The 22,450-nt window shown below is 51.3% G+C and overlaps 1 protein-coding gene and 2 pseudogenes across 1 annotated transcript in view; all 3 read left to right on the forward strand.

Moving 5' to 3' along the window:
• Positions 1 to 7,336, forward strand: part of LOC149345019 (uncharacterized) — a 50,469-nt gene extending 43,133 nt beyond the window's left edge. The window contains exon 4 of the mRNA XM_089547348.1: positions 7,119 to 7,336. Within this exon, the coding sequence (XP_089403474.1) occupies positions 7,119 to 7,336 (218 nt within the window). The remainder of the gene's footprint in view (positions 1 to 7,118) is intronic.
• Positions 7,337 to 9,835: 2,499 nt separating this feature from the next.
• Positions 9,836 to 10,848, forward strand: LOC149345020 (uncharacterized; annotated as a pseudogene).
• Positions 10,849 to 13,562: 2,714 nt separating this feature from the next.
• LOC149345021 (uncharacterized) overlaps positions 13,563 to 22,450 on the forward strand; it is a 48,159-nt pseudogene continuing 39,271 nt past the window's right edge.

A 22,450-nucleotide genomic window follows, 5' to 3' on the forward strand; every position in this document is an offset into this window, starting at 1 on the left:
GCGGTGCCATTAGGCAACGCATTTTGCTTCGGCGTATCGGGTCATGTAGTCGGTGGCCACGATGATCCCCTTGTTACCTGATGATGAATTCGGAAATGGGCCGAGGAGGTCCATTCCTATTTTGCTGAAAGGGCTTAGTTGGAGGTGGTATGGGGTTCATGAGTCCAGCTCGTCTTATCGGAGGCGTTTTGCGTCGCTGACACTCATGGCAAGTTTTCATATAATGGGAAACGTCAGCAGCTAGCCGAGGCCAATAGTACTTCTCCTGGATGCGGTGCAACGTGCGAGCAATCCCGAGATGCTCCGCAGTCGGCTCATCATGACATGCCTGCATAATATTCAAAGAGCCCGAGCACAGGAGGGGACTGTAAGCGGCGCTTTAGCTCTTTGAAAGCTTCCTCTTGTGGCATTTCCCATTTAAAAGGCAAGTCAGCCTTGGTGAGTTGGGTCAAAGGCTCAGCGATGCGCGAAAAGTTCTTGAAGAATCGCCGGTAATAAGCGCACAATCCAAGAAATCTGCATATGGCTTTTGTCCCTATGTGTGGAAATTCTGCGATCGCAGCCGTCTTCTGAGGGTCTGGGCAAACTCCATCCTTGCTGACGACGTGACCAAGGAACAGCAGCTCCTTGTAGGCGAAGTGGCACTGCTCTGGTTTCATTGTTAGGCCTGAAAACTTGATTTGTTTTGAGCACTATCCGAAGCCTTCTGAGGTGGTCTTCAAAGCTTGTGGAGAAGACAACAACGTCATGTAAGTAGACTAGACAAATCTGCCACTTCAAGCCTGCGAGCACCGTATCCATTACTCGCTGGAACGTCGCTGGGGCAGAGGAGAGGCCGAATGGCATCACCTTGAACTCGACGAGTCCGTCTGGCGCGATGAACGAAGTCTTTTCGCGATCTCTTTCGTCTACTTCAATTTGCCAGTAGCCGCTCTTCAGGTCCACCAATGAGAAGTACTTAGCGCTGCACAGCCGATCCAATGTATCGTCGATGCGGGGGAGGAGGTAGACATCCTTCTTCGTAATGCTGTTCAGGCGGCGGTAATCGAAGCAAAAGCGAAGGGTGCCGTCTTTCTTTTTCACTAGGACGACCGGTGCTGCGCAGGGGCTCCTCGATGGCTGGATGACGTCGTCACGAAGCATTTCCTCAACTTTCTTGCGGATAGCTTGGCGTTCTAGCGGCGACACGCGGTAGGGGCTCTGTCGCAGTGGTCGGGCGTGCTCGTCTGTGACAATGCGGCGCTTGGCAAGCCGGGTTCGTCGCACATTCGATGCTGATGAGAAGCATTCGCGGTACTTGTGAAAAAGACTGCGTATTTGTTCTTGTCTGCTCCGTGGTAATGCTGGGTTGATATCAAACGTTGGTTGATGGCCTTGGTCAGATAGTTCTACGGGTAGGTCGGGTAAGGCAAATATGTCTCTGATGTCTGCCAGCTCGTCGAGGAAAGCGATCGTCGTACCTTTGTTTACATGCCGGTATTTTTCGGTGAAGTTAGTTAGCAACACCTTGGCTTGGCCATATCGGATTTGGACGACTCTGCTTACGACGCCCAGTCCCCGATCCAGGAGTAGCTGGGTGTTCCCCTCGATGACACCTTCGGCAGTTTCGATGTCTCCAGTACCTATGCCGACGAGAACACTCGATAGGGGCGGCACACTCAATGCTTCGTCGAGGACGTTTAAGGCAACGTGATGAGTTGCGCTCGTCGCAGCGGGTATGGCTTTGTCCGTGGGAAGCTTGATCGACTTAGATCGAAGGTCGCTGATCGCCCGATGTTCATTCAGGAAGTCCATTCCCAAAATCACGTCTCGCGAGCATCGCTGTAGGACCAGGAAGGTTGTAGCATAGGTTCTCCCATTTACAGTAACTCTCGCGGTGCAGCTTCTTGATGGCGTAATCAGATTACCACCTGCGGTGCGGATCCGCGGGCCATCCCAAGTTTTTGTTACTTTCCTAAGTCGGACAGCGAGTGGCCCACTCATGAATGAGTAGGCAGCTCCCGTGTCCACCAAGGCAGTAAGCGCGTGACCGTCGACCATGACTTCAAAGTCACTTGTTCGCGTTTTCGTATTGCACGTTGTCTTCGGTGTACGATCTCGGCTTCGTCGGGCAGTGAGACTGCGGTGGGCGTACTCCGCCGTTACTTCTCTGGGCGGTGGTACAAGGTTCAAGTCTGGCCGCGTCGTCGTTGTCGTCGTCGGTGTTGTCGTCGTAGTTGACGCATGGTCTTGCGTTTTCGTCGATGGACGATCTTTGTTCTTGCGCTCAGAAGCAACCTCACCTCCACAGGCTGCTTTATTCAGTTTAACCTTCGGGGGCTGGGGGAGCGTCCACGCACGGCGTAACCTCGGCTAGGAGATGCAAAGCGCGGTGACGATGGCGACGGGGAACGTGATGGGCGGCTCGGCGATGAGTATTCTTCCCGGCGCAAAAACTCCATGATTTCGGCTGGTAGCTGGCCGGGTCGGGGTCGTGGGGTGTCGTAAGAGAAGCCTCGGATGCTCATTCCCCTATATGGGCAGTACCGGAGAATGTAACCGGCTTCGCCACAGTGAAAGCATAGTGGGCGGCGCTGGTCGGGAGTTCTCCACTCGTCGCATTTCCTCGGCTGTGCGCGTCGCTCGTAGAACGGGCGGGATGGGGCGAGAGAGCGGCGGTCCAACGCAGCTGACTGAGGGCGATAGGTGCTTGGGTCCCGTCGTCAAGGGGCAGGACGGCGCACAGCTGCGGCGTAAGTCATGGCTGGGGGCTGCAGAGGCTGCGCGGGTGTCGGCGTCACACCCAAGGCCTGCTGAACCTCGTCCCGGACGACGTCAGTGAGAGATCAAAACTGCGGCTGCGTCCCTGTTGGCAGCAGTCGTCGGAGCTCTTGTCGCACAACTTCACGTATAACATCCCGTAGGTTATCGTTGTTAGTGGTGTCCAGGCAGCTTGTTGAGAAAACGCGCTGCTGGCAGTCGTACTGGCGGGCTCGGGCATCAAGAGTTTTTTCCATGGTGGCTGCCTCTTCGTCGAATTCCGCGACGGTTTTCAGTGGGTTCCGTACGAGGCCGGCAAAAAGTTGCTCTTTAACTCCTCGCATAAGCAGCTTTACTTTTTCTTCTTCCTTCATGTTTGCGTCAGCACACCGCAAGAGACGCTTCATCTCCTCAGTGTACATTACAACGTTCTCGTTTGGATGTTGTATGCGAGACTGTAGCAGCAGCTGGGCGCTCTCCTTTCGCACGACGTTCGTGCGAAGATCTTCAGAAGCTGCTCCTTGAAGGCTTCCCAGTTCGTGAGGCTAGCTTCCTCATTCTCAAACCAGATTCTTGCGGGTCCCTCCAAGGCGAAGAAGACGTACATAAGTTTCGTAGCATCATCCCAGTTGCTGAAGACAGCCAGACGGTCGAACTGTTCCAGCCATTCTTCGGGGTCGGTACCAGGCGAAGCGTCAAAGGTTGGTGGCACCCGGGGCTGGTGAAGAATGATTGTAGTCGTTCGCTGGGGCAAGCTCATGGTGGACGTTGCTACTGGCTTTCGTTTTCGGGTAGGGTCCGGCAGAATCCCGAACTCATGTGCGTCCCCTTGCAGACGTCGGCTCGCGCGGTGGACTGGAGTCACGTCGTCAAGTGAATGACTCGAAGGGCGGGCGTCGCGACTTGCTGGGGGTGTCCGGTACATGGAAGGCTACCCAGCACCTCCACCAGATGTCACGTTGTAGTGACGGCAATCCAGCAGTCAGGAAGACAGCAACAAAACTTGCAAACGAAGCTCTGTATTTGGGTTTTCTTGCGCCCGCAAAAGAACTGAATCACTCGGCGGCGGCGTAAGCAACAAACGGGCTCGTCAGTCGTCGAACTACGAATGCCCGCCGCTCGCAGCATCTCCCAATTTAAAGCCGGGAAGGAAACTTCCAGATAACAAGTCAAGATCATCTACAGTAATCTGGAAACACCTAGATGCAGCTCTTCAAGGCTGTGGTCAAGCGAGATTAGTCCGGTCGCTTCTTGCGTCACGAACAAAAATGATAACACTCCTTTCCAGCGGCCTTGCGCGAATGAATGGACATTACAATGATACGTGGCAATATATTCACCAGGTCTCTCATGAGCTAAGCCTGTCGGGCGCAGAAAGGGAGCACACGTTTTGTTTGGCGCACCTGACAAACTACAGCGTCTTTGTAGAAAAGTGAACTTCTCAGGTTTTATAAAAGCATTATGCGGGAAGAAGCATGAAAAGCATTTTATCGCTTGTCGCACCCACATGGTTTACGAGGTGCCTTTTTCCTGTGGGTCAGATGGGACAATGCAGCAATTATCGCCTCAGGGAACATGCATCGTCCCTAGAAGATATTGTTGTCAAAAGCAACCTAGCGCTCCACTATAAATCGGGCGAAAATTGCGTTCCAATTTTTGAGCCGTGCGTAATCCTCAAGTGCTACTTCGAGCAACGCAGTAGGGCAATCTATGAAGCCTTTGTCATTGTGTGCAAAGTGGTTTCATGTGGAAACAAACCTTCGATAAAACTGTCTCATCACGAGTTGGCACATCCTAACTGATGATGACGAGTCTAGTGCTTTTGCTGCTGCCGTTGTTGCTTCCTCTTCTTTGCTGTTTGAGCCCATCTGTCGGTCTGTCTATTTATACGCTCACGCATTAAATAGAACCAGTCGCTAGCCAGCGCTCCTGTGTGACCGCTCCTTCATCGCCTCCCCTTTTTGCGCTGTTCGTAGTATAAAATGTACTGTCGCCAACTCGCCCAGCAGTAAACTTTGATCTAAGAAATCATTATTGCCACGGAGGTCAAGTGGCTGCTGCGTTCGGCTCTACAGCCTACGGCTCGGGATCGAGTTCAGACTGGGGTGGCCGCATTTCGATGTTGGCGAAATAAAGACACAGTCCGTGCGCCGCATGAGATCAGTGCACGTGAAAGGACTTGAAAAAGATAACTTTGTTGAGGCTCCGCTACTGATGATTGCAAATAAAGCACCCATACCCCTCTATGGGGAGCTTGCGATAGTAACATTACATAAAAGCAACAAAGTTCTACATTCAACAGCCATTTTGTCCTCACTAAGAGCCAAATTATCCTCTTTAGCACTTTGCGAAGCGCTTTCTCTAGGCGCGCTCAAGTCATTCAGCATTTCTTAACCGTGAAGAAATCAGTATTTCGGCTACAATAGCCTCAGTGTAAGAACCTTTAGGAAATTTCTAAACATTTAACTAGCGCAGCTCTCAGAAGGAGTCCAAAACTCTTTGACATGAGCTCATTTTTAAAAGGGGAAAAAGGGATAAGAATATAAATACTCTCCTGACGGATAAGTATATCGGATAGTTTTGACCATTTCACCGAGCAAAATATGTGAGGAATTCTCAGGACTTCGACAACCACAGATTGCAACAATTCCAGAATTTTGTTATTTTTTCGGGAGAAGATAAGTTACAATAGCTGTATAAATCTGTAGCAATTCCTGGAAATCGTGATGTGTCAGGGTAAAATAAAATTTCTCAAGTTCCAAAACATTTAGTGCAGCTTGTTTAGCAGAGACAAAGATGTGCAAGTTAAAGTAGTCTGGAATTTTCCGAAAAGTAAACGAACGCAACGACTACCGCAACAAGTATCGAGCCAAGATGTGAAAATTGGAAGTTTTATGCGAAGCATATTACTAGAGCTACACTACAGCCCGTCGAGCGCGGCGGTGGAGCTACCATTGACCTTTAGTGTGACCACGTGATACCACGGGACAACATGACGTCACAGCAGAGGAGAGATGGGCTGCCGGCTCGCGCGGTCGGCCGCGGTGGTGGAGGCTCCACATCAGAGGCGCTGCAGCTGACCACGGGACGCTACAGCAGCGGTATAAAGCTGAGCTTGCCTCGCTCTCCGGGCACTTACGAGGCGGCCAGGTGTTGGGATGCCGCCTAGAAGCAGGGCTGATTTGAACGAGAAGCAAAAGCTTCAGCGTGCCACAGAGACCGATGAAGAGCGGGATGAACGTCAACCAAGGAAAGCCATGTATTACCAAGCCTAGCCATCAATATGCTTCGCATCTGAATAGGCTTAACCTTAGCTAAGCCTCAGCCATTTTTATTCCGCGAAGTGTTACCACAGCTTAGCACTAAAGTTGCAAAACAATAACACACCAGTAGCGCAGGAGCATTCTCCAGCAGTTTCCACTGTGCACAGTTTTCTCTTCACAAACCTTTCTCGAACCTAAATCTTACATTTTGACCAGAAATTACTGAGTATTAATTTCGAGTGTATTGACACAATACTTTTTGCTCTAAGGTTTTGCCTTAACGAATATACGGCATATAATGGGTATGTCGCAAATGCACTCCGCTCGGTTTTATAGGAGTGGGACAACGTAGTTTCCTCATGCCGCGGCTGGGCGGTATAGAGGATATAAACCACATTCCTTTCTTGGTAGTTAGGCTTCTGTGATCGACATCTCTAAATTAAGCAGCTTCGATTTCTAGCCATTTAGGATGATATTCGGGAACCGCCACGCTGGCGTCTGAACACGTATAGGTACGCACAACGTAAAAGCAATTTCCTCCAAGCCCCACTGCGGCACCACCGCATGATGTTTTTGTCCACATCAAATTGAGTTCTAGGATGAGATTCAGGAAAGAAGGGGGCAGACATTTTCATAGATGCGAAGCACTCGTTCTGTCTCTTTAGATGCCCATACGAACGTCACGTTTTTGAGCGCTCTGTAGCCGTTTGCGGGGGAGATCGGGAAAACTGATAATTTTCCAAATCTGAGAGATAAATTTATGCTCGCTATTTAGCTGCGAGAAAGATGTGAAATAGAATGCAATATTACTAGCTTCAGCCTCCGCTGGAGCCCCTACAATATTCGCCAATGTTCTTTATTCAGTCAACTATTGAAAAATGACTAGGCGCACATTTGTATCGAATTTGCACCCGCTAGTGGTCAATTGTTTTATGCGCCCCGTGGTAGCTCTTTCAGGTTTAGAGTATTAACTCTGATTAGTACATATAACCCGCCCTTTGATCTGTTCTTGCGGTGTTTAGACCAAAGGCACATTTATATATTGGTTTCTGATTGAGATGTCTAGTAAATACACTACGCGCAGAAGCTGCCCTCACACGATGCTCTGTTTCGCAGGTGGTCGGCCGAGACTGAGCACATGGCTGGTACGCCCGTTTAACCTCACCATATACGCCGTTCCAGGGCTACAGTTCACGGGTCTAGAACTAGAATCGATTAACGCTACCATCAACAAGTGCATGCATGATCGGATATGGCAGGTGCTGCACGGCACATACAAGCAGGACCTAAGCAAGGCCGCAGGCAGTCCGGATAGCTACATACCGCCGCCCTGAATAGCCAATGGCTGCATCGTACTTGAAATCAGCCACTTTAATGAGCTGTAGTAGGCAACATTGTTGTTGTTTGATCATGGGATATCAGCACTTGCAGACGAGGACAGGGAAGGAAAACAACACGCACAACTGTGCTGAACCCAGAGCTTTATTTTTGAAGCTTTAAGTTCAGTGCACTTTCTCAGTGTCTGTTGTTTTTACTTCACTGTTATTATCTGCAAGCACTGCTTATCCCATGATGTCTGAAAATTAGCTAGCCAAGCAACTTATTCGCCTCAATTTTTTTAAAGTTCGTTTTTGACGCTATGCAAAATTTTTATTTGCCTCCTGCCTCAATATTTATTTTCAATGATTGAAGCCCGTTGTGCCATGGGCAATGCGGGCAAGGCAATTTGTAGATGTAATTTTTCGTGGTGTTCCCAGCATGTAATTAATGTAAGAATGAGATATCTTAGAAAAATTTATCGCAGGAAAAAACAGTTGAAAGTTTCTTAAAGTCGACCGTCGTTCGTCGAATAATAAAATTGTCCAATCCATCTGGATATAGTGAATCAAGAAAGCCGATATTGTTATTGAGAGCTTGATTCTGGAAATTCGAATGTGGCAAAGGATGCCTGGAATGAGTAAATAAAATAAAGTTTGATATTGTACCCCTTTTTTCCGGCAGAGGTGTTGCTTGCAGCACATTTTGCGGGGTACATGTGCGTGTGTGTTGATTAGGTGAAGCAGGGTTTTCAGAAAACGCGGAGGAGGAAGACTCAAGGGCCTCAGGCTCTTCTAACCGCACTTCTTTCTTTAATCGCTGCGTTTAAGCCTACGTTTGATTTTTGAAACCAGAACCTCATTTAGTCAGTTGCTGCGTCTTTGCGCTCCTGATACCAAACTCTTGCTCATATTCCAGAGTTAGTTGGTTTCGTTATTCTAACCATCTTGTCACAGAAATAAATACAGTATTAGTCAGCGAATACAGAACAGCGCAAACTGTTTTTGTGAGACATACGAGTTCACTCGAGGAATAAAATAAAGGTATATTAAAAAGACATAATCTCACAGGCAGCCCAAACGTCTGCGTCAGTGCTAGCTCTTGCTTAAGTATTCTTCACTCCATTTCAAGTCATTTTTAAGACAAAGCAAAATGCAGCTCAGATTTCGCCATACCACTTCAGAATGAATGCGCTGGTGGTAGCCATGGTAACGTGTTTCCATACGAAGTTTCTTACAAAAGCCTGTTTTCTCCGCACATATCCCCTACCTGCGAAGCTGAGTGCTACCGAGGAAGGCGAAGGCTTCGAGCGATATTCACCGCCTTTCCAAGCGACAGCAGTGGATACTCCATCTGCCGGATTGCTGTCGTGATCCGTTCGGTGCACGCTGTAGTACAAGGAGGGTGCAGAGGTGTTAGGAGGCCAAAAGAGAGGCGAAGAGAGAGAAGAATTGATTTTAAGTGTAAAGGCGCAATAACTGTCTCGCGTCTAGGTAGATACCTGAACCGCGCCTGTGGGAAGGCAGGTACCATAGAGTGAAAAAAAGAGATACAGGGGCGCCGTTGTCGTCCTCTTAGGGATATTTAACGCACACTGATGTTACGCACGGTTGATTACCCAGATATGGGATAGACTTTGTCCTTTCGTCAGCTCTCTTCTCTACTGCACAAGTCCCTTATCAATCGGCAGGCAACTCTTTGGCGCATGTTACAAACACAGATTCAACCCTCTCAGGCTTTCTCCCTATCAATTCATTTTGCTCACTTCATCCTCCACTCTGTGTCCTAAACCTCTTTCTTCTGCTCTCCATCTTCTTTTTCATTGTCGGGCAAATCGGCTTGCGTGGTACTTAGAGCACCTCAAGACCAGGGAGGACTGAGAGACCCTGCTGCGCTCCTAGGACCAGGTCATCAACTGTCACGATTTTCTTCCGGAAGGCCGGAAATTTTCGCTGCATCCCAAAACTTTTGCTCACATCATCTGCCTAAAGCTGTCTGGAACACGAAGAAACTACTTTAATCCAGGTCGGATTTTTATTGGGGATTCTATAACCGATTTTTTTTCTCCCTCATGGGAGCTCCGCAAGGCCCAACGAGAGCTAGCGTTAGCACCGCCCTGGATGGGGTCGCGGCGGCCACTGGCCAGCATGGCTGCCTCTGCTATTCGCGGTTACAATGCGTCTACTCTATCTTGGACTGAAATCTCCCCTGCTGCTCCTCAAGACGCTGCGGAATCGTCGGACGCTATTTCTGACAACAGCCTCTACACGTTACTCGCGCTGGGCCCTACGGCCAACGCCTGAAGACGGTTGCCGCCACCTGCGGTACTGACGTGGCGGCTCAAAACTCTCCTGCTCCAGAGGTCGGCGCGCGGATTTCGCCGGGACAGAAGTCATCGTGGCGTCCGCGCAGAATGTATAGTTTCGGGAAGGAAGCCATCATTGTAGTAGTGAAGCCGCGGGCTATGGTCAACTTCCGCCAAGCTTTCAAGCCCGGTAAACCGGCCTTTGCCTCCCATGTTTGCGCCGAGGCTGTCAAAGCCCTCACCATCTCGCCCCTCTGGAACCAGAATATTTTTCTCTGCGCCACCCAAGACGTTGCAACAGCCAACAAGCTAGCCCGGGAGTTCACCCTGAGGTCAAGTGAGGGTTCAATTCCTCTTATTGGCCACGCGAAACTGAACGGCGTGGTGTGCCGGGAAGTCATCACCGTTAACGAGCGGGAGACCTCGCCTACTCTCCACGACACAATCATCTGGTGCGACGGAGACATCGCCTTCTTCCGCAAGCTCGGAAAATCCTCTACTGCGCTGGTCACCTTCGTGAGCCGGAAGGTACCGCGCTTTGTCCTGTACAACTCAACGGTACCACCAGTGCGGGAGTACAAGCGCACCATCCCTCCTTGTTACCTGTACGGAACCATCGGGCACCGGATGGCCAACTGTCCCCGCCCGGTAGAGGTACACTGCGACCATTGCGGCCAGAACGTAGGAAGGACTGCCGACGGCGGCGTGGCGCCCAACCAGTGCAAGCCTGCATACATGGTCTGCGAGGAAGCCCACCTCACGGGCTCGCAGGCCTGCTTAGGCAAATTTCGCCGGCTCCACAAATCTCCACGAATCCCCGCTGGCTGCAGCTCCAAGGCACCCGCAGCAACACGTCCTCCTCGGTCATCGGACACCGTACCAGGAGGTGCTTCCGGCGGCAAGCCTGATGGCGCTGCGACTAATGGCACGCCGCCGCTCGGCGTCGCCAGGCGCCCGCCAGCCAATTCGAAGACGCCGCCTTCGCCCTTCATCTCACTGACATCGTCGCCGAAGACGTCAAAGGACCAGGGTGCTCCGGCTTCCCAGGCCAGGGACTTCCCGGAGCGCGGAGGGAGCGGCCCATCAGCGACTGCAGTTTCCAAGACATCGCCGAGCAAGGTAGGCTGCTGGGCTAAGGTCGCCTTCCCCGACGTTCGGCCCCCTTCCTCCTTCTCCCCCGAAATCGTACAGATGCGCCGCGAAATGGTGGCGCTTCGTGCGTAGGTAGCTCAGCTAGCTGCTGAAAACAAATTTTTACTCTGTTTCACAAGCCGGCCCACTTTCCCCGCCGTCGTCACAAGCGCGCCCAGTTGTGCGCCCTGAGGGACCCGCGCCTGCGTGCGAGGGCCCTCAGGAAAACACAAAGGACAGCCGCATAACGACTGTACAAAACACCCTAGCCGAATTGGTAGGCCAGTTTTTCACCTTTGGTGACATCCTAGAAATCATCGCTCAGAATGTGACCACTGCGGTCATCGGTAACATTAAAACATGGATTAACGAGTCTGGCCCACGCTTCGGGCGTAGGTCTAATTCGCTAAAGGACGTTAACCGTCCATCAAAATATACACGAAATGCTGACCTGAGCGTAATCACTGAAGATTTTGCGGAGCCCCTCCCAGTTCAGGGCCTGGGAGCCATAGCTTCAGAGTCTAGCCCAACTGCACGCAAAATTTTACATGGCACTGACCCTAGACCACCCAGCCTGCCCCCAAAACATCGCGCTTTCTCTCTCAAGCAATGGAACTTCCGCTGCTTCAAATACCGCAAAACAAGAGGGAACTTCAGATTATATCTCGACATTTTGATCCTCCGTCAGCTTCAGTCGGACTCCAGGAACCTGGGGCTGCGGTGATGCTGTCGGGTTACAACACTTTGCAATGGGACCCGTCCACCTGACCTTTTCCACAAAGGCTATTCCGCGCAGGAGGTCGATATCGAACTTAATCTCCGATTTGTACGTGATAGTGACAGTCTTCCCCTGCGTCGGACTGACACACCCGTACGTTTTAAATATACACTGCCCCCCTAAACGTGAGAACATTAAATTCTCGGGCATCTAGCAAGGCGCTTAAGATAGCAGGTCGCGACCCCCTTCTGACTGGGGGCGATTTCAACGCCCCCAGTCGTTTGTGGGGCTATAGCAAGGGAGAGTCACGTGGAAGAAAGCTTGCGGAACTAACCTTCACGCCAGGTATTGCTCTCTGTACTGAACCCATTCATTCAACGCGTATGGGTAACTCCGTAACTCGGGACACTGGTCCCGATCTTACCCTTACCCGCAACATAAGACACGCAGACTGGATCCACATCGAGGATACCCTTGGTCGCGACCACAGCATCAGCAACGCTATCATCTATACTCGCCCCCTAAACCGCCTCATAGCGCAGGCCCGCCAACATTCTGTGAATACTTTCTGGACAACTTTCTGTCAATACTTGCCCCCGTACAGTCTGCCGCAATAAAACTACTTCTCCTGGGCACACACCATTCTCCAAACGCTACACAAACACGATAAGCAAATAAAACTCACAGATAAGGTGACGGATGTGGACAACTGCCTCCTTCGTCCTTGGGATGCGCGGTGTAGCCTCACTAGCAGGTGGATGTCGTCAGAAACATAGCACGAAACTCCGCTTGCAGGCTCATGACCTCATCCAAAAGGCGGCTGAGTATGCTGCCCAGCTAACCGACTCTAACTGGCTTAATCGCTGTAGCTCGGCTGTTGACAAATGTCTAGTCGCAATAACTGGAGGCTATTCCGCAACCTCATAGATCCAACTCAGACTCGCATGGAAGCGCAGTACATCTGCAACGAGCAATTCATAACTTCAAAGTAATGCGGACGAGATTGTACAGGCTCTAGGGGATCAGTATCTGTGTCAAGTCCATGACCCCCATGGACAGGAATACCTCTATGCGGGCAGAAATAATCCGGCTCTGGATCATCCGTTCCAGTTTCACGATCTTCGGCGGCTTTTTCTAAAATCAGAAGGGGTACCGCGCCGGGCGAACACAAGGTTACAGTCAAGCTTTTGGCAAACCTTCCTGACCGGTCGTATGAGGCCCTGCTAGAATATAGAATATATCAATGCAATCTGGAAAGGAAATAATCCTCCCCCTAGATTGGAAAACGGCGCTTGACACCTTCATCTCCAAGGCAGGTAAGGCCATCAATACCGATCCTCTCCAGCCCATCTCTTTAACGTCTTGTGCGGTGAAGCATATAGAGTCCATGGTTCGAGATCGCCTCTCAGTATATCTGGTGGCTCGTAATACGTTCGCAGACACGATGTTTCGATTCCGGCCTCACAAGTCGGCACAAGGCATTCTGCTTCAACTCCGCCGCGAGGTACTAACGCCTGTCGAGCACCCTCACAATGACAAGGTGGTTCTCGCCTTGGATTTGAAGGGCGCCTCGATAACGTGAAACACAGCGTCATCCTCGCTCACCTAAGCAAGACAAACTGCGGACACAACACTTGTAATTACATCCAAAGCACTGTCGTTACAAAATGAGTACGCGGGGAAAGCCACAACGCCCATTTTGTTTCCACTACTCTTTCATCTGGCAATGCTCCATCTCCCTGGCCAACTGACTGGAGTTGAATGTGTTCAGCATACACTGTATGCCCACAACATACCCATTTGGGCAACAGATTGCAACACTGCTTAACTGGAGGGCAGCCTGCAAACAGCGGCTGGCATAGTGGATCGCTAAGCTGCGTACTGTGGTCTGCAGTGCTCTCCTAAAAAATCAGAACTCGTGCTTCTCCGCCCCTTGCCAGGATGCAAAACCCGAATACTTCTCACTCTGGCTAGTGGAGCCATACGTGAAGCCAAAGAGATCAGACTCCTCCAACTCCTTATTCACCAAAATCGTCGTGCTGACACAACCCTAGCCAAGCTTCGCAAGTTTGGCTACCAAGTGGGCCATATGGTCCGCCGCGTCTCCAACAAGCGTGGGGGCCTCAGAAGTAAGGATGAGATGCTACTCGGCCATGCTTCTGTGATGAGTCTAAAGCTTTATTCGACTCCATACCTGCACTTGCGCAAGCATGATGAAGACGCCTTAGAGGTTACTCTCCTCAATATGATCAACAGGGCGCTTGACCACCCGTTCTCTACTTCCAGTTCAAGGCTCCCGACATGTGGGGTGGTGAACACCTATCGGGAGCTGTGCGAGGCGCACCTCAATACTCAATATTCCGGTCTTGCCCAGAGCCTGTCCGGCTGTCGCCTTCTGGACCGCCTGTATATGGTTTGGTTTGGTTTATGGGGTTTAACGTCCCAAAGCAACTAAGGCTATGAGAGACGCCGTAGTGGAGGGCTCCGGAAATTTCGTCCACCTGGGCTTCTTTAACGTGCACTGACATCGCACAGTACACGGGCCTCTAGAATTTCTCCCCCAAAGAAATTCTAGCCGCCGCGGCCGGGATCGAACCCGCGTCTTTCGGGTCAGCAGCCGAGCACCATAGCCACTGAGCCACCGCGGCGGCGCCTGTATATACATCCCGACCATCACAAGGAGCAAAGGGTACGAGTGCCCGAACTATGGAGAAGCACCCTCCGTGTTAGCAGCCTTCCTACCGAAATGTACATCAAAGACAACAATGGACGGCTCCGGCGTGGAAGAATCCTCTACACCGCCATTATGTTTCAAAATACAGCGTTTTCTACGTTGAAGTTGCGGACCCACAACATTCCATGAGAGGATGGTACACAGCCGCAGTCATTCAGGAGGAAAGACAGGTAGACGGCCTCATTTTTAACGCCCCTATGAGAACCCCCGCGGAGGAAGTAGCAATCGCAATGGCTTCCTCCCACCATCAATCTTACTTCATCTTATCCGATTCGCGTGGGGCCTGTCGGAATTATGAACTGGGCTGGATAACGCCGACAGCACGAAGAATACTTCGAAGAGTAGCTCGCGATCACGACCGCACGATACGATTCCTCATTTGGACTCCAGGTGACTCGGGTTTACTGGGGAATCAGACCGCCAACTGGTCCACCCCCGCACTCACTAACCGGGCCCCAGACGAGCCAGGGAGCGGCGCAACTCTTACAAATTATGTTACGTGCCAGCAGAACCCCTCTACCTGTATCTGCGTGCGTTTGTGCCATAGAGGTGGTCCCGTAGCGCTCGTCACCCGTTTCGTGACTGAGCGCTGCCAGCTCTCTTGGAGGTAGCGAAGACTCCGAGTCCGGCGTCGGTGAGATCAAGAAAAACGCTTTATGCATTATGTACAGGGCATAATATAGTTGAACATCGTCACGGGGGCCGAGAACTACACAATGCGACTGTTCTCGCACAGCGACGATCAGCGAGACACCAGCACGTCACACCATCCGACTCCACTCGTGAGCAGCACTCGACTCACGGTGGGTCGGTCACTCGGTCACTCTCTGCAAGCTGCAGCTGCTATCCAAGCGGCAGCGGTGGGGCTTATATAGCCTGAGGAACGGCGGTCCCTCAGAATTGGCGAATCCAAAGGCAGCACTCGACGGCAGTCCGAAAGGACCAACCAGCGACCGCGCCGGCCACCCGCTTCAAATTTTGCCGCGGGCGGTGACACCCTGGGGAAAGGGAAAGCGGCGCCTCGTAGTCTGGCACCCAGCGACGTGTCCAGGCACGCTGCTCGCCGATGCTTCTCCTCAAGACCCTGTTGACTTACGGCGCAGCATCGTGGCTTGTCAAGGAAGCGTTAGGGCGCGCTGCCTTGCGACGCACTACCAGGGCTTGTCAATGGGACGTTCGCAGCAGAAAGTTTGCGGCCTGCAGATTTGGAATCCGGGCGGGTTTCCCGGCATAACAGCACCCCCGTTATCAGATAAGGCGCCGGGAAGACGAGCTGCTTCCACGTGGCTCGAATGCCTGGCGCGCCTCTTCTCAGGCTCTTCCAAGTTCATGTCCTGGTAACTTCACGTGCACCAGGTCGCACTCGCCGGACCAGGATCTCTTCTCAAAGCGTTGTCGCCAAGGCACCTCGACCAGCTTCGCTGCTCTCGTTCCGATCCCCTTGCTTCTCGCCACCGGTCATGGTTGGTCGTTCTGCAGACTACAAAACCTACCGGCAAAAGGCAACACCCAACACGAGCAAGTGCCCTCTGTCTCCCGTCAAACACCAGAAAAAGCCATAATCCAAATCAACTTAACTAAATTGATGGACCCTTTTTCTCCCGCTGCAACAAGAGGCATGTGTACGATCTGGTACACAAGGTTCAAACAATCATCTTGCAAAGTATCCACACACGAAAATAGCAGGAGAACTTAATATTCAGCAATAATAATGAAAATCATCTTGATCCCCTTGAAATCATTTGGACCGAAAACACACTACTGTGCAAGCAAATGAGGTCATTCATTTTTGCCCCTTTCTTCCTTCGAACATGATAGTTTGTTGAAAAGCGAGAGAAGGTAAGTAACGAGGAGGTCACTGAAAGAAGCGAGGCCTAAAATCCGCGACTTAGAGCATCGGCGTTCGCGTTCAACCTTCCCTTATAGCGGACAACGAAATTGTGCTGCTGGAGGGTCATGCTCCACCTCAGCAAACGACCGCTTTCAGACTAAACGTTACTTAACCAGGCTAGAGGGAAATGGTCCGTTTCCACAACAAACTCAGAACCGGAGACATAACAAGCCAGCTTCTGAACCGCCCACACAAGGCAGGCGCACTCTCTCTCCTCTGCCTCTTCCCTACAACTCAGTTTGCAACTCAAATACAAAACTGGCCGTTCATGACCACTAGCATATTGCATAGCACCACTCCCATTCCGCGACCGCTCCCGTCACATTCAAAGACGAAACCTTTCGGAAAGTCTGGTGCCGTTAGAACCGGCTTATGGCGCAAGGCTTGTTTCATCATTTGGAACGCATTCTCTTCCTTCGAGTCCCACGTCACCTTAACGGGCTCCGATTTTCGAAGCGCGTCTGTCAGCGGGCTGGCAAGGTCAGAGTAGTCTCTCACATAGTGTTGGTAATAGCCAGCGAAACCCCCCAAAAAAGCCCTTATATCCATCCGTCTTAGTGGTTAGCTGGGGGTAGTTTACAATAGCGGCTACCTTGATGTCGGAAGGTCTACGCTAGCCGCACCCCACCACATGGCCCAAATAAGTCACTTCACTGTAACCTATGTGACATTTAGCTGGTTTCACAGTACGGCCTGTCTCTTTCAACCTGCAAAATACGACTCGCAAGTGCTCGAGATGTTCTTCCCAAGTGTCCGAAAAGATGGCAACATCGTCGAGGTATGGCAATGCGAACCCGCCGAAACCATGAATCACTCTGCCCATCAGGCTAGAGAAACAATACGGCCCGTTTCTAAGTCCGAAGCTCAAATTTTGGTTTGCCTCCATCTTTCTTTTTACAGCTGAGTGAATGACCAAAAAAAGCAAACACTAAATACAAGAAAGATGTATTCTTAGAATCCACAAACTTCAGCCGCGCCCTGCGCGGTCGCGGCCGGACGGCCGCTCGACCAGCCTGCGCTTCACAGAACCTGAGGGATTGATTAGTCACGCCTCTCCGCGACATGCATCCAAAGCCTAGGCAGCGCTTGGAAGGCTTAAAGCGAGAGGGGCGCTTCCTCCTTTCTCGGTCCCAGTCATGTCGTTTCCCTTTCTGACTAGCGCGTGCACTGTGGCGCTCTTTTGTGTGGCGACCGCGCACCCTTCTCTGGAGTCCATCACACCCGTCCCGAATCCTAGGAATTCTCCTGCGGTTCTTCCACAGCGCCGTAGTACGCTTTGGACCAGGCTGCGCCTGGTGAGTCGGCTTTCGTTTTACGCGACGCCTGCGAACTCTTGGGCTCCAAGGTGACAATTTCGGGCTCTTACGCACATTGCCGGCCCTCGATCGTACAAACTTCTTCCGCACTTTTCCCTTTTTAGCGCAACCATTCACATTGGTTTTTCTTATACGCCGCCGCTTTTTGGGAACTGCCCTAGCGGATCTGTTGTGCGATTCTCCGGTTATTTCGGTGCCCTCATCCTTCAAGCTACCAGCCTTCGTCTGACCAGCAAAATCTGGTCTTGAAGAATTCATGCACTCGTCCCGAGCAAGACTTTGCTTGCGCAGCCACAAAACCTGCGCTTTTCTAGCAGTGCCAGGCGACGGTTCACCTGACGAACCGTTCGGTGCTATTTCCTTTGAGCACAAGAGCTCGTTTTCCGGCAGTCTATCACAAGACGCTGGAGTTTGACCTTCACTAAGCAGATCTTTGACTCGATGCAGCGCTGAGCGGCATTCCTCACCTACGATCGAACTCTCAGTTGGCGCTATCGGTGTGCCACTGCCCGTCGCGAACTCAGAGCGACCTGTCTCAATTTCCGCAGAGAACAGCTTCTCGCTCTCCTGTGGTCTACATCTTGGCGCTACGCCTTCATCTTTCAGGATCGCAGCGGTAATCTCTGGAACATCGCACTTTACCGCTAACGCTGCGCTCTGGCTTGGCGCTTCAGCGTTACCTTTATGTGACTCACAGCCACGCACTGGGCCGCAGATTAGAGCCTCAATGTCATTACCCTTGCACACGTGCTCAACTTTGTCGAGGTATCTATCCATATCCTCGCCGACGACCATGGGCGGCAGTTGGTCGCTTATTCTTGGACCGTTAGAGGGAACTGTCGTAGAAGCAAGAATAGGCGTTGGCGAGGTTTCGAGGAGATCCAGCTCCATCATTCTTACCTCGTGCTCTCTAAGCGCCTGGCGCTCCCGCCTCTCCTCTTATTTTTTATTTATTTATTTTACCCTCAGGGCTTACAAAAGCATTGTAGAGGGGAGGGGCAGAAATACAAGGGACACTATGCAATTTGGTTAATAAAAGGAAACAGAAAAAAATATAAAGAAAACAACAACAACGATGAAAAAAGAACAAAAACGGCACGTATTCAAAGCACACGGGTCGGTTACAAATGTGCAATAGTTTGGTTGAACAGAATGCAGCAGAGTACAGCATCAACGTAAAAAAAAAGATTATAAAATGAAGGAACAGTCATACAGATCATGATAAGCGCCAGTGCAAGTTTTAAAAATAAAATAAAAAAGGGCTTCAAAGTATGTTAGTAAGGCAAGTACGAAATCGGTGGTTGTCGGTGATAGCGACCAGGTCAGCAGGTAGATGGTTCCAGTCACGGGATGTTTTTGGTAGAAATGAATGTGCATATGCTTCTTCCCTTTCCTCCTCGCGACGTTCCTTCTCCCTCTTTTCCTCCCGCTCACGCCGTTCAATAACATCAGCCCAGGCCTCTTCGGCTTCCTCAGCCGTCACGTCCTCGGTTCTCATGGCTTCAAGGATCGCATTATTTCTTTTTGCTGGGCCCAAATCAATGCCCAACTCCTCACAAATTTGGAGAAGTTCTTTGACCTTGCAACCCTCCATCGTTCACAATGGCCTCTTGCTGTTTGCCCTTTTAGAAAATACTTGCCGTACACTACTATATCACTACTAGTTAGCCACGCGCAAGCATTTTACACATTGCCTTATATCCCCTTCAGCGTGCCTTGGTTTTCAAAACACTCTTCCTAGGCTTGAAACACACAAGGTTAACACAATGCTACACCAAAATTCTCTAAGCTACCATGACCTGTGTTAGAGAAAATCTGGCGTTTGAGGAAAACTTCAGGCACTCACCGCGCCGAGGTAGCTGATGTCGGTCGATCCCATAGCTGCCATCCAATGTTGTGCCATAGAGGTGGTCCCGTAGCGCTCGTCACCCGTTTCGTGACTGAGCGCTGCCAGCTCTCTTGGAGGTAGCGAAGACTCCGAGTCCGGCGTCGGTGAGATCAAGAAAAACGCTTTATGCATTATGTACAGGGCATAATATAGTTGAACATCGTCACGGGGGCCGAGAACTACACAATGCGACTGTTCTCGCACAGCGACGATCAGCGAGACACCAGCACGTCACACCATCCGACTCCACTCGTGAGCAGCACTCGACTCACGGTGGGTCGGTCACTCGGTCACTCTCTGCAAGCTGCAGCTGCTATCCAAGCGGCAGCGGTGGGGCTTATATAGCCTGAGGAACGGCGGTCCCTCAGAATTGGCGAATCCAAAGGCAGCACTCGACGGCAGTCCGAAAGGACCAACCAGCGACCGCGCCGGCCACCCGCTTCAAATTTTGCCGCGCGCGGTGACACCCTGGGGAAAGGGAAAGCGGCGCCTCGTAGTCAGGCACCCAGCGACGTGTCCAGGCACGCTGCTCGCCGATGCTTCTCCTCAAGACCCTGTTGACTTACGGCGCAGCATCGTGGCTTGTCAAGGAAGCGTTAGGGCGCGCTGCCTTGCGACGCACTACCAGGGCTTGTCAATGGGACGTTCGCAGCAGAAAGTTTGCGGCCTGCAGATTTGGAATCCGGGCGGGTTTCCCGGCATAACAGCACCCCCGTTATCAGATAAGGCGCCGGGAAGACGAGCTGCTTCCACGTGGCTCGGATGCCTGGCGCGCCTCTTCTCAGGCTCTTCCAAGTTCATGTCCTGGTAACTTCACGTGCACCAGGTCGCACTCGCCGGACCAGGATCTCTTCTCAAAGCGTTGTCGCCAAGGCACCTCGACCAGCTTCGCTGCTCTCGTTCCGATCCCCTTGCTTCTCGCCACCGGTCATGGTTGGTCGTTCTGCAGACTACAAAACCTACCGGCAAAAGGCAACACCCAACACGAGCAAGTGCCCTCTGTCTCCCGTCAAACACCAGAAAAAGCCATAATCCAAATCAACTTAACTAAATTGATGGACCCTTTTTCTCCCGCTGCAACAAGAGGCATGTGTACGATCTGGTACACAAGGTTCAAACAATCATCTTGCAAAGTATCCACACACGAAAATAGCAGGAGAACTTAATATTCAGCAATAATAATGAAAATCATCTTGATCCCCTTGAAATCATTTGGACCGAAAACACACTACTGTGCAAGCAAATGAGGTCATTCATTTTTGCCCCTTTCTTCCTTCGAACATGATAGTTTGTTGAAAAGCGAGAGAAGGTAAGTAACGAGGAGGTCACTGAAAGAAGCGAGGCCTAAAATCCGCGACTTAGAGCATCGGCGTTCGCGTTCAACCTTCCCTTATAGCGGACAACGAAATTGTGCTGCTGGAGGGTCATGCTCCACCTCAGCAAACGACCGCTTTCAGACTAAACGTTACTTAACCAGGCTAGAGGGAAATGGTCCGTTTCCACAACAAACTCAGAACCGGAGACATAACAAGCCAGCTTCTGAACCGCCCACACAAGGCAGGCGCACTCTCTCTCCTCTGCCTCTTCCCTACAACTCAGTTTGCAACTCAAATACAAAACTGGCCGTTCATGACCACTAGCATATTGCATAGCACCACTCCCATTCCGCGACCGCTCCCGTCACATTCAAAGACGAAACCTTTCGGAAAGTCTGGTGCCGTTAGAACCGGCTTATGGCGCAAGGCTTGTTTCATCATTTGGAACGCATTCTCTTCCTTCGAGTCCCACGTCACCTTAACGGGCTCCGATTTTCGAAGCGCGTCTGTCAGCGGGCTGGCAAGGTCAGAGTAGTCTCTCACATAGTGTTGGTAATAGCCAGCGAAACCCCCCAAAAAAGCCCTTATATCCATCCGTCTTAGTGGTTAGCTGGGGGTAGTTTACAATAGCGGCTACCTTGATGTCGGAAGGTCTACGCTAGCCGCACCCCACCACATGGCCCAAATAAGTCACTTCACTGTAACCTATGTGACATTTAGCTGGTTTCACAGTACGGCCTGTCTCTTTCAACCTGCAAAATACGACTCGCAAGTGCTCGAGATGTTCTTCCCAAGTGTCCGAAAAGATGGCAACATCGTCGAGGTATGGCAATGCGAACCCGCCGAAACCATGAATCACTCTGCCCATCAGGCTAGAGAAACAATACGGCCCGTTTCTAAGTCCGAAGCTCAAATTTTGGTTTGCCTCCATCTTTCTTTTTACAGCTGAGTGAATGACCAAAAAAAGCAAACACTAAATACAAGAAAGATGTATTCTTAGAATCCACAAACTTCAGCCGCGCCCTGCGCGGTCGCGGCCGGACGGCCGCTCGACCAGCCTGCGCTTCACAGAACCTGAGGGATTGATTAGTCACGCCTCTCCGCGACATGCATCCAAAGCCTAGGCAGCGCTTGGAAGGCTTAAAGCGAGAGGGGCGCTTCCTCCTTTCTCGGTCCCAGTCATGTCGTTTCCCTTTCTGACTAGCGCGTGCACTGTGGCGCTCTTTTGTGTGGCGACCGCGCACCCTTCTCTGGAGTCCATCACACCCGTCCCGAATCCTAGGAATTCTCCTGCGGTTCTTCCACAGCGCCGTAGTACGCTTTGGACCAGGCTGCGCCTGGTGAGTCGGCTTTCGTTTTACGCGACGCCTGCGAACTCTTGGGCTCCAAGGTGACAATTTCGGGCTCTTACGCACATTGCCGGCCCTCGATCGTACAAACTTCTTCCGCACTTTTCCCTTTTTAGCGCAACCATTCACATTGGTTTTTCTTATACGCCGCCGCTTTTTGGGAACTGCCCTAGCGGATCTGTTGTGCGATTCTCCGGTTATTTCGGTGCCCTCATCCTTCAAGCTACCAGCCTTCGTCTGACCAGCAAAATCTGGTCTTGAAGAATTCATGCACTCGTCCCGAGCAAGACTTTGCTTGCGCAGCCACAAAACCTGCGCTTTTCTAGCAGTGCCAGGCGACGGTTCACCTGACGAACCGTTCGGTGCTATTTCCTTTGAGCACAAGAGCTCGTTTTCCGGCAGTCTATCACAAGACGCTGGAGTTTGACCTTCACTAAGCAGATCTTTGACTCGATGCAGCGCTGAGCGGCATTCCTCACCTAC

Source organism: Amblyomma mixtum, chromosome 5 (assembly GCF_055824585.1).
Source record: "Amblyomma mixtum isolate Tamu chromosome 5, ASM5582458v1, whole genome shotgun sequence".
Classification (NCBI taxonomy): Eukaryota; Metazoa; Arthropoda; class Arachnida; order Ixodida; family Ixodidae; genus Amblyomma; species Amblyomma mixtum.